Raw genomic sequence first — 14,540 nt, 5'->3', positions numbered from 1 at the left:
GAATTTTCATGCCCGATCCAACGCCCTTATTAAACTTCCCGTCAGACGTCCCGTTCCCAAGATATCGGCCATTTTGTGAACAATTGTTTTTCGACGATATCTCAGGAACGGTGGCAGATAGAGGGTTCGTTCAGAGCGCATTGTATCGGGCTTTTCGAGCCCTTTCCAACGCCTTTATTAAACTTTCCGTCACACGCACCGTTCCGGAGTTATTCGCGAAAAACTATTTTTACAAAATGGCCGTTATCTCGGGAACGGGGGGTGGTTAATGGGTCGTTCAAAAGCGCGTGCGACGCGTCTCGAAGAGACGAACCAGCCCCCCAAACGACAATCCCGTCGGACGTACCGTTCCAAGTCGACATGGTAAGAAGAGCGTCCCGTTCCAGTCATTCTTGGTTTTAGCTGTGACCACTTAAGAGGTAAGTAGAGGGTCGGGTGGCGATTTTGGCTACATGGGCGTGTGGGTACTCATTTTCTATGTTTTTCGGCACGGGGAACACGAATCCGGCACCTAAATTTACCTATCGCGTCGCGTTCTCCAAATTTTCCAATTTTTTTTATATCACTCTTATGTATATACCCATGTACGTATGCATGTGTGTACGCACTTACGAACATACACACATGTTTACGTACATGTATATACATTTTAACTTTTTCTGTTTCAGGTATCGACACTTGTAGCAGCAGCAGCGCCGGCAGACGTAAGTTGGTTAGGATAGATTAGTTGAATGTGTGTGTTTATCTTGTATTTCCAACCGTTTACGAGTTACGCTTAATTATTGTTTTGGTTTCAGAAAATGATGAATCCGGACGGCGTAAAAAGGAGGAAAATGGAGGAAAGGAGGAAGGATGAGGACGAGGAGGAGGAAAGGAGGAAGGAGGAGGACGAGGAGGAGGAAAGGAGCAAGGATGAGGAGGAGGAGGAGCAACAGAAGAACAACGAGGAGTCCGCTAGCGACCATGGTAAGTACATCGACGCCACGAGGGTCCGTTGCATGCGTCGTTAAATCGGTAATGGGTAATTCGATGTTTTATATTTTGTTTTTTTGTTTGTTACAGATACCATTCCCTACGAGGGGGAATCTGAAACCACCCCCGGCTCGAGCGCCTCCGAAGAAGAATGGGCGGAGTGGGAGGAGCGTCGGGGCATGCCCCGCCGAATTGGCCGCCCGGTTGAGCAGGAGGAGCGGGATGCAAAAGGAAAAGGAGCGGCGGTGTAAGTACCACAAGTTTTTTCCTAATTACATGTTACATAACATTCCGTTATGTGTTGGTTTTTTTTATTTTACAGATAGGTGACTGCAGCTAAAAAAACCATAGAAGGATGTACGAAAATTATAATAAAAAAACCTATAAAAATAAATAAATATATATATTCTCTTAAATTATTTACCTTCCTACCTTGTTTTCCCAGGTGGTTATGCAATTTAGGGTTAAGTTTATGGAAATCGGAGAGGCGAAACATAATATTGGTTGCGGGAATGGGCGTTGAAGGGGCCCATTCTATTTCTAAAATGTAATAAATCTGTTTATTACATTTAACATGTAATGAATATGATTATTACATTTTATCACATTTTATTGCATTTCATAGTATATTATTGCATTTTATTGTATTGTATTGCATTTTAATGTATCTTATTGCATGTTATTGCATTTTAATGTATTTTATTGCTTTTCATTGCATTTTATTGCAAGTTATCACTTATTAGATTTTATGGGTTTGTATTACGTTATTGCATAAAAAATATTGTTTTGTCCCTGTAAAACGAGTTTTTCCAAGGCTAGGGACATTTAAACGGAGAAAAAGTCCCTTTTCCCATTTAAACGGAATTTGTACAAGGTCAGATCCATTGAAACGGACGCAAAACGTGCTCCAATACCTTTAAAACGTGTTTTTTTCAAGCGTCCCGCACCACCTCTCACGGCCAATTAGGAGAGACCTGCACGCGCACCCTGCGCATGCGCGGACGACTAGCGTCCCCCACCACCTCTCTCACGGCCAATCAGGAGAGACCTGCGCATGCGCGCACGACTAGCATACCTCACCACCTCTCTCACGGACAATCAGATATCAGCGGCGACAGCAGCAACAGCAGCATCACCGTGAAGCAGAGGTACTTGTGTCCAGTGCGCGACAGAGGAAAGCAGAGGATGCGAGACGCGAGCCACAACGGTGGAGATGGCGGACGACGTCGCAGACGTAAGTATAAGCGACTCTTCTCAAATAGCGTATATGGGAACATATGTGTGCGTTACAGCAGCAAGAACGCCTTACCAGCGGGCGCAGCAAGAGAACCGGGCCCGTCAAAGGAGGATGCAGGCCATGAATCGGCGCCTGCGGGAGCTGATCCCCATGTTGGCCCGCGGCGCCATAGCAGCGGCAGAGTCTGCTATTAACGGCCCTCGCGACGCCGCTGTGAGGCGCAACATTAAGGGTGCCGTTACATGGAGCGTAACTTGCGTAAGCGTAACCTGCGTACCCTAGTGAGTAGCTAGAATAGGCACACTACGTATTCTAGTAAATTACTAGAATGTACACTATTCTGAAAATTCCATTTTACATGGCGCGTACTTTGCGTTAAATGCGCATAAAGCGTAACAAGCCTGACCAATAACAGATCAGGACTTCTGTTGTACAATACAATAGAAATAAATCGATTGGTTATTTAAGCGTATTGCTAAATACGCGTCATGTGAAATAGATACTTTGATATAAGAATGTGTTGAAGCGTACTATATATGTGTAATGTATGTACGAGTATGTGTGAAATAACCTAAATAAAGTATACGGAGTGGTTGACTGGTTGACGACGCGTGTCTAGCACAAAAAACCTGGAATCTCTTAAACATGGATTCTAATCTTGTATTAGCGGTTCTTGCCAACAAATTGCAGAAGTGGAGAAAGGCAAAAGCAACATTACAGCACCGGAAAGTTGAAAAAAGGAATATAGCGAAACTCATTGTGCTATGGAAACTTTTAGTGGAGCGTAAGAGAAAAGAAGAAAATCAGAGAACATGGGTTCGTCCAATTTTCACGGAGTTACGAAGATATTTGCAAGGAGCCAGTGATAATCTGGTTGTAGAAATGGAACTACAAGATAAGGAAATGTTTTACAATTACTGTAGAATGTCTACAGAATTGTTCGAACAGTTATTGAGTATTGTTGGACCTTTTCTGAATAAACAAATTGTTGTTCGAGACCCAATACCGGCTCGCACGCGGTTATTAGTGTGCTTACGTTACTTAGCTTCCGGTGACAGTATGACCTCAATAGCTTACGCATTTAGAATCGGAACAAGCACTGTTTCAAAGATTATTAATGAAACATGCGACATATTATGGAATTCTCTCCGCGAATCTGTAATGCCACCAATAAATGAAGAAAGTTGGTTAAAAATCGCGGATGAGTTTGAAAGGCAATGGAATTTTCCACACTGTATAGGTGCGATAGACGGCAAGCACGTTATTTTACAGGTGAGTTTTTTTCCAGAATTTATTTGCCATTTATTTGTACTGAGAAGTGCTTGAAGATATTAATCTCTGACAAACTATTCTGTTTGCTTTTCAGGCACCACCTCATAGCGGGTCGGTATATTATAACTATAAAGGGACGCATAGTATTAGTTTGTTAGCAGTTTCAGATGCCAATTACTGCTTCACGCTAGTGGATATTGGAGCCGAGCGTAGACAGAGTGATGGAGGCATCTTTGCAAACTCAAACTTTGGTCAACGATTCGAAAGAAATGAGATGAATGTACCACAACCGAATGCAATAGAACCAAACGGACCTTCTCTACCATACGTGTTACTGGCAGATGAGGCATTCGCTCTGAAAGAGTATATGATGCGACCGTATCCTCGAAGTGGTCGATTAAATCGCCAGAAAAAAATATTTAATTACCGTTTAAGTCGAGGGAGAAGAGTAGTCGAAAGTTCGTTTGGAATTTTGACATCACGATGGCGGATCTATCGGCGGCCGATAATTTCATCTATCTCCACTGCAACAAAAATTGTCCAAGCGACTACATGCTTACACAATTTTGTTATGAAACATGAAAACAATTTCCAAAGGCAGTACCCTCGCACTGCCACGAATGATACAGATTGTATTCACGGTGCATTGAGAGAAATTAACGATGCTGGCAGATGTAACGCTCACTCTCGACTTGTTTCTAGAATCCGAGACGATTTTGCCTCGTATTTTGAACACGGCGGAGCAGTACCCTGGCAGTGGCAGAAAGTTCTTAACAATGATTTTTAATTATACACTTTCCATATCTCCGTATAAATGGTATATATACAAGTAATCTGCCTCATGAGACGGATGTCATTGTTCTGTAAAATATGTAAGTTTATGTTAAACGTTATTAATGTAAGCAAACTATAAAACAGTGATTGATACAGTGAACAGTGATAGAATAAGCTAATTTTCTGTTTCCAGATTACTGTTGTCACAGGATTACACAGTTTAGTTGAAAACCAAAAGTAAAATTCCGACATAATCAAATATTACTATACAGTATTATACATTAAATTTTTTAAATTTTTCTAAGAATTGCGAGGACTTCATTACTCGAAGAAATTTACATTATATTGTTTTTTTAGTACTTTGCATATGTAAGAAGTAAGCATTGTCATGCGTGTTTGGTGCGCTATAGATAAGAAATTAAATTTAGTGTTTTTAAGATTAAGAAAAAGAAAAGTATTTATATCCAGTTATTGTTATGTATTAATAAAGAAAAGTTCAGTTAAAAACATATTATATTATATTTATTCAACAATTAACATTGTAAAGTCTACATCATATATTGTTGAACCTTTTCTGAATGACCAGATATACTTAATAATAGCTAACAAATATATAATAATAGATATAACAGTTATATTTAACGCATACAACCTGTAATACTATTCAGCGCTTAACTTATGCGATTATTTGTACTTTTATTTATAGTAACGTGATTACAAGTAAATATCACATTTTAAATTAGCATGACATAGCATTACAATCACTTGAAAAAAAACAAATTTTCCATAACAGATTAAAATATTAAGGTTATCATGCTAGCTTTATGTTTTTATAAAGTCCCGCAAACTTTCCCTAAGACTAAAAATAAACATATCATAAAAGTGTTTCAAAATTTGAAACAGAACTAAAGTTTCGCACGATAACATAACATAATGCAGTCTTATAATTTTTTAAACGAGAAAAGCAACTATTGTGCAGAAATTAAAGAAAATGCTAAATGTATTATCACAGTTTTTCGTTCTCTTTAGTGATTAAATTACATTTTATAAGATTTACGAAAAAAAACGTTTTGATAAATATATCCAAAAGTATGCGTAGGCATGAAAAACATTGTATGAGTGTCGTGTTATTGAGATCTGCCTACATCTCGATGAAAATAAACATTTTCCTTTTCAGCTAACAACGTTAGAAATTGTATATCTAATTGGGCTCTATCTTGGTATGTCAGTCTTCGCATACCTTCTCCTAAGCGTAGTAAAAAACCATCCAGTGGATCAGTCGTTTGCGTTGGCTCTTTCAGAGCTTCTATTAAAACTGATTGCAAATCGGCATCACTTTTTTTCTCTGAAACACAACACAAATACGTTAACGTACATATTGACGCTAGAAATATTTCATTACAGTATTAATAGGTAAGAAAATAACTTTAATAAAAAAAACACTGACTTTTCACACCACGTAACTCATGATTGTCAACGGAATAATTTTGTGTCGATTCTGCAAAGAAATTAAAATGTCATTCCCGCGGTAAATAAAAGGAACTCTAATGCAAATATAAATAAACAAACGTTTTGATCGTTTCAGTACTCCGCGTTCAGTTGATGAAAAATCTTTTGTAGATGTCGGAGTTTCAGAAAGTGCGTTGATGGAATCGAACGTCTGCGGAAAAATATTTATGGGTGTTTGAGACCGTGAGGGAATGGATGCCGATGTCTGTCGAGAATTGTTGATAGCTGAAATCTGCATTATCGAAGGCCCAGCTACAGCATCATCTTCACTTTGCTCGTTTCCTATATTAAATAAAGTGACTACTTCACTGGAATCTGTCAACGAACTCACTGTCCTGCAATTTATTAATAAATGACTCACACATGTAACAAACTCTTTTCAATTTCTGTCTGAACAGGAGTACTGTACATGTGAATATTAAAACATAAGAACTTACGGTCGCGTTTGCAATGAGTTGTCCAGGAATTTCATGAGCTCATAATATTGATATTTTGATTTCTTCTCGGTAACAGTACAAGGAGCTGCAGATCCACTAGGTATGTATGCTTTAACTTTCTTTCGAGTTTTTATATAATTATCTCGGAGATACTTCCATCTAGCTTTAGCTTCTTCTGGACTAAGGGATCCTTGATAATTTCATTATTATATAAAGCTTATTAACTATATATAATGAAATAAGAGAAGTCTTTTATAAATAATAAGATATACCTTGCAGTATATTCGACACTTCCACCCATAATGCATTTTTGCGCAACATAGTTCTCGTTGAAGCAGGTACACGAAAGTCGTAAAGGCCAGGTTTGCTTCTAACTGCTTCAATCAATAGTTCATCCACATTTCTTTCTTTCTCAACAACCGGGTTCTTCTGGACTGTTACATAATTATATTATGTAATTTATTTTATAGAACACGCGAAATGAACGTGAAGATTAGAATTACATATAGTAATCATACTTATTGTTACGATATGGTTTTCATCGATGCTGATGTGGTCTTCTCTTCTCCTTCAACGTACTGCTTGAAGCACTTATGATCAATAAAATTTGTGGTGAAGCTAAAGAGCCACCCACAATATCCACATTTATGCTGTATTTTAAAAAGGAAATACATAAGTGAAAATGTATAAGCTGCAGTAAGCTGTTGAAAATAGTCCAAACATGCAAATGAATATACCATAGTTATCGGACATACATTGAAATTCTTTTGTCATACTATGCAACCGATGTACTGATTTATATCCAAGTAATTAAATGCATTATTTAAACATTTTGGTCCATATTCTCAGCTCACTTTTATGATCAATGCGTGCATTTAGTATATAGTTCACGTTACATATATTATAGAATATCAGAAATAAATACGCGCATTCATTGATAAAAGTGAGCTGCGAATATAGTCCTTTATAGAATTTAGATGCATTTCTTAAATTACCCGAATTTGATCCATTTTTTCAGAAATTTTGGCACGGCGATCGCGAGTCAAAAAAGGATACACACACACTGTCACACACATGCATTTAGCGTATTTTCCACCAGAAATTGGATTCGGCGTAATTGATAACTGGCGTAGAAAGCGTAAACTAACTAGGCGTAAGTTTTATAGTAACTTCTATAAAATTACTAGGTTACGCAGGTTACGCTTACGCAAGTTACGCTCCTTGTAACGGCACCCTAACGTCGACGCCGACGTAGTTGCCATCGGACGGCGCACCGCAGCAAGCCGGTCAGCGGAGGCGCACCAAGTCGCCGTCGAGGCGGAAAATATGTTGCAAAGATTCGTAAACACAATGGAGGAGGCCACCGCCCGAATGCGGGAGATAGGGAGCCGCGGCCTCTCTCTCGCGCTCGCGGCGAACGAGGCGCGACGATACGCCGAGGGTGAAGCGCAGGCAACAGGTAAGTCGACGCTCTTGATTCCTCTTCCGCATTCTCGGTACAATATCAACATGTTTGCTGCAATGTGCAGAATCGGACGAGACACCGGGCATAGATGACGAGGTGGAAGATATCGACGCGTTTGGGGACTAGGGGACACGCGCTCACGCACACAGCACACACTCACGCACACGCAGCGTGGGAAAAAAAATTTCACAGTACGGCGTCGGAGATGTGATGTAGTAGTACAGAGGCATGAATAAAAACAAAAATAAAATTGTAAGCGACGAGCAATTGAACAGGGCACCTTGTCGTATCGCGCCACGACTGCCCGAAAAGAACACTGTCGGTCGGTGTGCCGCCGTTCGCCACTAGCCATCAACGAGGGCTCGGAAAGAGTCGCGAGAAGACCGAACGTCCTGTATATTCTCAATAATAAACTATTGTTCTTTTTTCTATCGTCGGGATTGTGTTTCCCTTTGTGGTGCCTACAAAATGTATAGTCTCTTCAATACTTGCCTACCTTTTTTCCCATACCAATGTTTATTCAAGTTGCGTAATCTTTGTTTAAAATTGCCGCTCGCAGCGTGGGTGCTCGAGAGAGAGACGCTGTTTGCTTTTCTTCCGCCTGTGGCGCTGGGAGCGCTCCCGCTCGCTGGCTTCTCACTGGGGTTTTCCCCGGCAACTCCTGCTCGCTTAGGTTTTTCCTCCGGCGAACACTTCTCGTTTGGTTCTCTTCGGATGCGGACTGTACGGAAAACTCTCGTGGTTCTTACTGTGTCTAACGAATATACGAAGTCTGGCTGCCCGATACTACCGAGAGGATCTGAGGACGGACTCGCTGGGGAACGTGCTCTCCAGGGCTGATTCGCGGAGCAGGAGTGGACATCCTGTTGGAACCACGATCGAGCTGCAGGAGGTGAATATTCAAGTTCTTTGTTTCTCTCTCTAACACGCAGCAATATAAGGTATAGTGAAAGGCTGGGAGAGAACTTCTACTCAGGACGTGTTCGCCCTCGAATCCGGGTAACATCTCGTCCTCTTTAGGCTGCGGATCTGTCTCTTGCCTAGAGGACTGATTCGACGGGCAACTCAGAAGCCTCTCCCTGCGTTGGGAATCTCAACGCCTTTCACATTCGTACGATCTCTCTCTCTCTTGCTCTCGCCCTCTCGCCTTCTCTCTCTCTCTCGCCCTCTCTCTCTCTCTCTCTCTCGAGTCGGACGTGTGTCACATCGCTCCGTAATACTTGTTTGTGTTTAGTGGTGTCAAGTGATTAAAAAATTTTTTAAATATGTCCATGTGATGAGTTCTTGAACCAACGATGGCTGTGCATGTTATCTAGCCGAGATGTGTTCTATTGTAGACGTGAGAACTGAATTATTCCATTGTAATTTTCGATCGTCGTCTGACAGGTGGACATATTTGCTGACGCAGGCCTCGCGGTGTACGTGGACGACCGTATGGTTAGCTGCGATCACGAATAAATTCGGCATAGAAGCAGATTATGTGGAATATAAATGTTCTGCATGCAAGAAGGAAATTAAAAACATTGTAACAGCATGCAAAAGATGCAATAAGATATTTTTGCAGCCAGGGTGCGTTTGTAAACATAAGGTGTATAATAAATACAATGAGCTGGTGGCATGTGATGGTCCATATGAACAATTTTCAGTGGAAAGTGAAAAGGAAAAGGATATAACTCCGATCATGTCAAAGAGTGGAAGAGAGAGGCTGGGTACAGCGGAATCTGCTGGAAGTTCAGATTCTGTAGCAGGTGTGAAGAAACCATTTGGTATCGACCTGAAAATTGACTGGATTATGAGATCAATTAAAGAAATGAGAGATGAGATGGTATGTAAAAAGGAAATTAAATTGATGATAAAGGAAGTAGTGCAAGAAGAATTGAGAGATATAAAAAGAGAATTAAGTGAGATGAAACAAAAGATTCAAGGAGAAATAGTTGATTTGGGAGCTGGAGGAACGACTCAGAGGAGCTACTCCAATATAGTGAAGGAGTGTGCGGTTTCCGGCGTGGTTTTTGGAAATCGCACTTAGCGACAGAGTGACGTTCGGAAGGGAACGAGAGGAGTGAGTAGCGTGAGCATTCGACGGTCACAGAAAGGACGAGTGTAATAGCCGAGTAAGCCTGTAGTTAACGTGAAGGCCGTTTATTAACAAAACAAAGTCAAATAATAGTCTAAACAAGTTGCTCTGATTGTCGGAAATTTGATGTTCGAGTAAAACTTGAACCTTGTAAGCTCTCCGTGCACGATCGCGGAAAGATATGACTGTATCGAAGACGTTGAGTGCGAACAAAGGCGATGTCTTTCGATCACAGGAGCGAAAGTAATTCCGCGTGCGAACGGAGTCAAGTCTCGACTGGCTTCGGTTTTCACGGGCCGATCGGCAGAGGCGTTGGCTGTTTGTGGTTCATATCTGTCGAAAACAATTATGTTTGTCGAGCGATCTTGGCGACTAGCTTTAGACCGAGACCTCTGTTTCTGTCCATCGTCCGTGACTCATAGCGCATTGTGCCAGTGAGATCGCCAGGTTGACGCGCGAGCGGGTCGGTGAACTCTGAAACTCGTACACAGTATCACAACACGACTGTGATGACAAACATCAGTTGCGATCTGTTCTGCGAAAGCCAGCGCAATATCGAATTAATTCGTCGGAGAAGAAAATCGCTTTTCTTTCTCGTGGGAATCCCGTACAAGGAGAAAGCGAAAGAAAGCATCATAATTGTCAAACCTAAAGTACAACAGGGAAGTGAAGATACTAAGAAAGTAATAAAAGAGAAGATAAACATCAAGAATATTGCAGTAGGGATAACGAAAATGAGAAAAGGTAACAAAGGTACAGTAGTGCTGGGCTGCGAAACTGGAGAAGAAATAGAAACATTAAAAAACACAGTGCAAGAGAAATTAGGTAAAGATTATGAGGTTGCTGAGCCGATACAGAATAAACCGAAAGTTAAAATTATTGGAATTGGAGAGAAGGAGATGAAATTGGATGAAGATAGTTTAATAGATGTGATTAAGAAGCAGAATAACATTGAAAAAGGATTTTGTTTACGGATACTGAAGAAGATAATAAAAGGCAGAAACGAAGAGGACAAACAACCAAGAAGAAGAGGACAAGAAGAAGGTAATTTGATATTAGAGACAGATGAACGAACGCATGAATTATTATTAAAGAAAGGTAAAAGTAATATAGGATGGAGAAAATGCATTGTGTCTAATTATGTTAGCGTCATAAGATGCTACAATTGCTGGGGATATTTCCATATTGCAAAGAACTGCACAAGACAGGAAACCTGTCATAAATGTGCAGGAAATCACAAGGAGAGCGAATGCACGTCAAGAAAGAAGAAGTGTGTAAATTGCATGCATAAGATACAGTCTTATAATTTGAAAATAAACGATGAGCATGATGCACTAGATCCAGAATGTCCGATATTTAAAAGGATATTAGAGGAGCAGAAAAGAAGAATAGGCTAGCAAAGTAGCACAAACAACGACAAATAGCAACTACAGGAAATGATGGACGAAATTCTATACACCGATGCACAGAGCTGGATAGCCCATAAGGACGAGATATTACACCAGGTTATGAAGAAAAGGAATCCTGCCTTCCTAGCGCTGTCGGAGAGCCGACTAACGGAAGATATAAGTAATTGTGAAGTAAACGTGCCAGGATACGATATGGTCAGATGTGATAGTGAGAATAGACATACAGGAGGCGTCATTCTGTATATTAGAGAAGAAATTAAATATGATATAACCCTGCAGGAAAAAGTGAACTCGAACTGTTGGTGTGTAGCTATAGAAGTGAAGGAGAAATGGTACAAAGGGTCAATAGCTGTAATGTACCATTCGCTGAGTACTCCAGATAGTGTTTTTGTAGACTTTTTAGAGGACATTACAGAGCGATTAGCATTAAAAGGAGATTGTATTATAGTGGGAGATTTTAATATAAATATATTGGAGGATTCGTTTTATACAAAAAAGATACATACGATTATGTTAGGATTAGACATAAAACAATATGTAGATAAGCCAACGAGGGTGACGAAAGATAGTCAAGCAATTATTGATTTGATTTTTGCGAATAGGAAAATAAATATACAGGTATGCGAAGAACCGAAAATAACAGATTATGCTTGGCTTCAAATTAAGTTAAAAATAAAAGACTTAGAGGATAGATATAAAGAATGGTGGGGTCGGAATTATAGTAAAATTAATGTAGATAATTTTGTTTTATTAATGGAAGAAAATAAGATACAAGGACAGGAATTGTGTGTGAATGTGAAAGCTAATAAATTTGTTAATAGTATAGTGAATGTATTGGATATTGTAGCATCTAAAAAGAAATTTAGAATACCGAAAATATGGGAAGGAAAAAAATGGTATACGGACGAAATTAGAGAAGCAGTGGTAATTAGAGATGTAGTGTATAATAGAGCACTGTTTTCAAACACGGAGGAAGATTGGTTACAATTTAAATTTGAGAGAAATGCAGTAGTTAAATTTATTAAGACCAAAAAGAAAAAATATTATAAAAATTTGATAGATTACAATAAAAATAATCCTGTAAGGATGTGGAAAACGTTAAAAGAAGTATTAAAAGGGGAACAAATGGGGTTTAAGAAAATAGAAAATATTGATTTTGAAATATTAGAAGGAGATTGTGGGTGCAATATAGCGGATAAAAATTTATTTTATGTACAGAGTATAGATAATATAGTAAAATCTATAGAGGGAGAGGAGAAGGTTGAGATAAATAAAAGAGTTATACAGGGTGGGCCATTTTAATTTCCCACCCCAAATATTTCTTTTCTTACGCCTTTTACAAAACAATATTTCCTGCAAAAGTTGTTTGACCTCGGGGGGGGGGGGGGACACAAAACGGCGATATCAATTTGTTCGCAGATGGCGCCACTTTCGAGATTTCTTCATGGCGGCGATTTTTTTAAACGGAAGTCGATTTTTTTCTCGAAATAAAAGTTGTAGCTGACAATGAAAGGAATACAACGGTTTTTCGTTTTTTGAAATTGGACCATTTTTTGCTGAGTTACAGTGTTTCAAAGTTTATAATGTAAGTAAAAAGCTTCCACGCCCATAAGTACAATGTGCGTACTTTATGACTCCAAATCTCCACCTGTGTGTGTGTGTGCGCGCGCGTGTGTGCGTGTGCGTGCGCACGCGCGTATGCGTGTGTGTGTACACGTGTGTTGTTTCTCTCCATTATCTGGACTAATCCTCTTCTGTTCAAACTTCCGTTTGATGGTTCACCAGCTCGAGAGACGCATTCTCCAGTGCTTAGCATTATCCAGGATGAACGACGTGGACGTGGCGAGGCTTTTATCCCTTTGAGATGCTTGATTTACGTGAGTCCCCTTGCCTCTCATAATTGGGGTGCTTGTTTAACGTGAGTCCCCGTGCCTCTCACAATTTGGGGTGCTTGTTTATCGTGAGTCTCCGTGCCTCTCACAATTGGGGTGCTTGTTTCACGTGAGTCCCCGTGCCTCTCACAATTGGGGTGCTTGTTTAACGTGAGTCTCCGTGCCTCTCACAATTGGGGTGATTTTTTAATGTGAGTCCCCTTGCCTCTCACGTTTGGGATGCATTTTTAAAATGAGTCCCTTCACTATGTTACTGGATGTTTGTAATATTAGCACAAATGCTCAAACAAGTTTCCATTGACAGCGACACACTTTATTAAACGTAATTAAAAGCTTTCTTGGACTTTTTGCAATACACCAGGAGTAATTTCTGAGAATACGTTTCTGATACGAATTTTCATGTTGTCAATTGATATTGGTTTTGTCGCAAAAACTTTTTTTTTTACGTATCCCCACAAAACAATCTAGTGGCGTAAGATCAAGAGATCTTGGCGGCTACTCTTGTGTTTGACTACTGATGCCGATCCATTTGTTTTGAAAGAGATTATTTAAATACGTAACTACGTGGCCTTGTCTATGGGGGGGGGGGGAGCTCCGTCCTGTTGGAACCACATATCACGACGAAGTTCCAAGATAACATTTTCCAAAAGACATGGTAAATGATTTTGAAGAAACATCAGATAAGTTTCACCATTTAAATTTTCCTCGAAAAAATAAGGTCCGATCACACAATTGCCTATAATTCCTGCCCAAACATTTAGAGACCATTGGTGCTGAAATTCTTCATTTCTCTGCCAATGAGGATTATTTTCGGACCAATAATGACAATTGTGACGGTTTACTCCTCCTCTGTTATTAAACGTCGATTCATCTGTGAAGAGAATCCTCGAGAAGAAAGATGGACCTTCAGCAAGTTGGTTCTGAGCCCAATCACATTTATCGATAAATGTGTCTCTCTAAATGTGATTTAAACATGTTGATAAATATGAACGTATTCCAAAAGCACATTTATCGATAAATGTGATCTCAGAATACAGGCCAAAGCCCCGCCACGTCCACGTCGTTCATCCTGGATAATGCTAAGCACTGGAGAATGCGTCTCTCGAGCTGGTGAACCATCAAACGGAAGTTTGAACAGAAGAGGATTAGTCCAGATAATGGAGAGAAACAACACACGTGTACACACACACGCATACGCGCGTGCGCACACACACACAGGTGGAGATTTGGAGTCACAAAGTACGCACATTGTACTTATGGGCGTGGAAGCTTTTTACTTACATTATAAACTTTGAAACACTGTAACTCAGCAAAAAATGGTCCAATTTCAAAAAACAAAAAACCGTTGTATTCCTTTCATTGTCAGCTACAACTTTTATTTCGAGAAAAAAATCGACTTCCATTTAAAAAAATCGCCGCCATCAAGAAATCTCGAAAGTGACGACATCTGCGAACAAATTGATATTGCTGTTTTGTGTCCCCCCCCCCCCCGAGGT

At 40.0% G+C, this 14,540-nt stretch overlaps 2 protein-coding genes across 2 annotated transcripts; one reads left to right on the top strand and one right to left on the bottom strand.

The window, feature by feature from the left end:
* The first annotated feature begins 2,391 nt into the window (after positions 1 to 2,391).
* On the top strand, positions 2,392 to 4,492 carry LOC105286852 (putative nuclease HARBI1). Its single transcript, XM_011352103.3, has 3 exons — positions 2,392 to 3,481; positions 3,576 to 4,353; positions 4,449 to 4,492. Exons 1-2 carry the CDS (start codon positions 2,855 to 2,857, stop codon positions 4,266 to 4,268), a joined length of 1,320 nt encoding a protein of 439 aa, XP_011350405.3. The 5' UTR covers positions 2,392 to 2,854; the 3' UTR covers positions 4,269 to 4,353; positions 4,449 to 4,492.
* A 702-nt stretch (positions 4,493 to 5,194) lies between these two features.
* On the bottom strand, positions 5,195 to 6,717 carry LOC105286854. Its single transcript, XM_020034142.2, has 4 exons — positions 6,705 to 6,717; positions 6,474 to 6,635; positions 6,202 to 6,391; positions 5,195 to 6,099 (listed from the first exon to the last, which is right to left on the bottom strand). Exons 1-4 carry the CDS (start codon positions 6,715 to 6,717, stop codon positions 5,706 to 5,708), a joined length of 759 nt encoding a protein of 252 aa, XP_019889701.2. The 3' UTR covers positions 5,195 to 5,705.
* Positions 6,718 to 14,540: the final 7,823 nt, after the last annotated feature.

Source organism: Ooceraea biroi, chromosome 3 (assembly GCF_003672135.1).
Source record: "Ooceraea biroi isolate clonal line C1 chromosome 3, Obir_v5.4, whole genome shotgun sequence".
Classification (NCBI taxonomy): domain Eukaryota; kingdom Metazoa; phylum Arthropoda; class Insecta; order Hymenoptera; family Formicidae; genus Ooceraea; species Ooceraea biroi.
Note: the sequence above shows the minus strand (reverse complement) of the source record. Positions and strands in the feature narration are given on the sequence as shown.

What these genes read in the sequence shown, in the direction of transcription:
- LOC105286852 (XM_011352103.3), top strand. Translation starts at nt 2,855, where the DNA reads ATGGATTCTAATCTTGTATTAGCGGTTCTTGCCAACAAATTGCAGAAG. An exon ending in GCAAGCACGTTATTTTACAG is followed by an intron (nt 3,482 to 3,575) that starts GTGAGTTTTTTT and finishes TTTGCTTTTCAG; the next exon opens with GCACCACCTCATAGCGGGTC.
- LOC105286854 (XM_020034142.2), bottom strand. An exon ending in AGTGTCGAATATACTGCAAG is followed by an intron (nt 6,392 to 6,473) that starts GTATATCTTATT and finishes GAAATTATCAAG; the next exon opens with GATCCCTTAGTCCAGAAGAA. An exon ending in AACTCATTGCAAACGCGACC is followed by an intron (nt 6,100 to 6,201) that starts GTAAGTTCTTAT and finishes AATAAATTGCAG; the next exon opens with GACAGTGAGTTCGTTGACAG.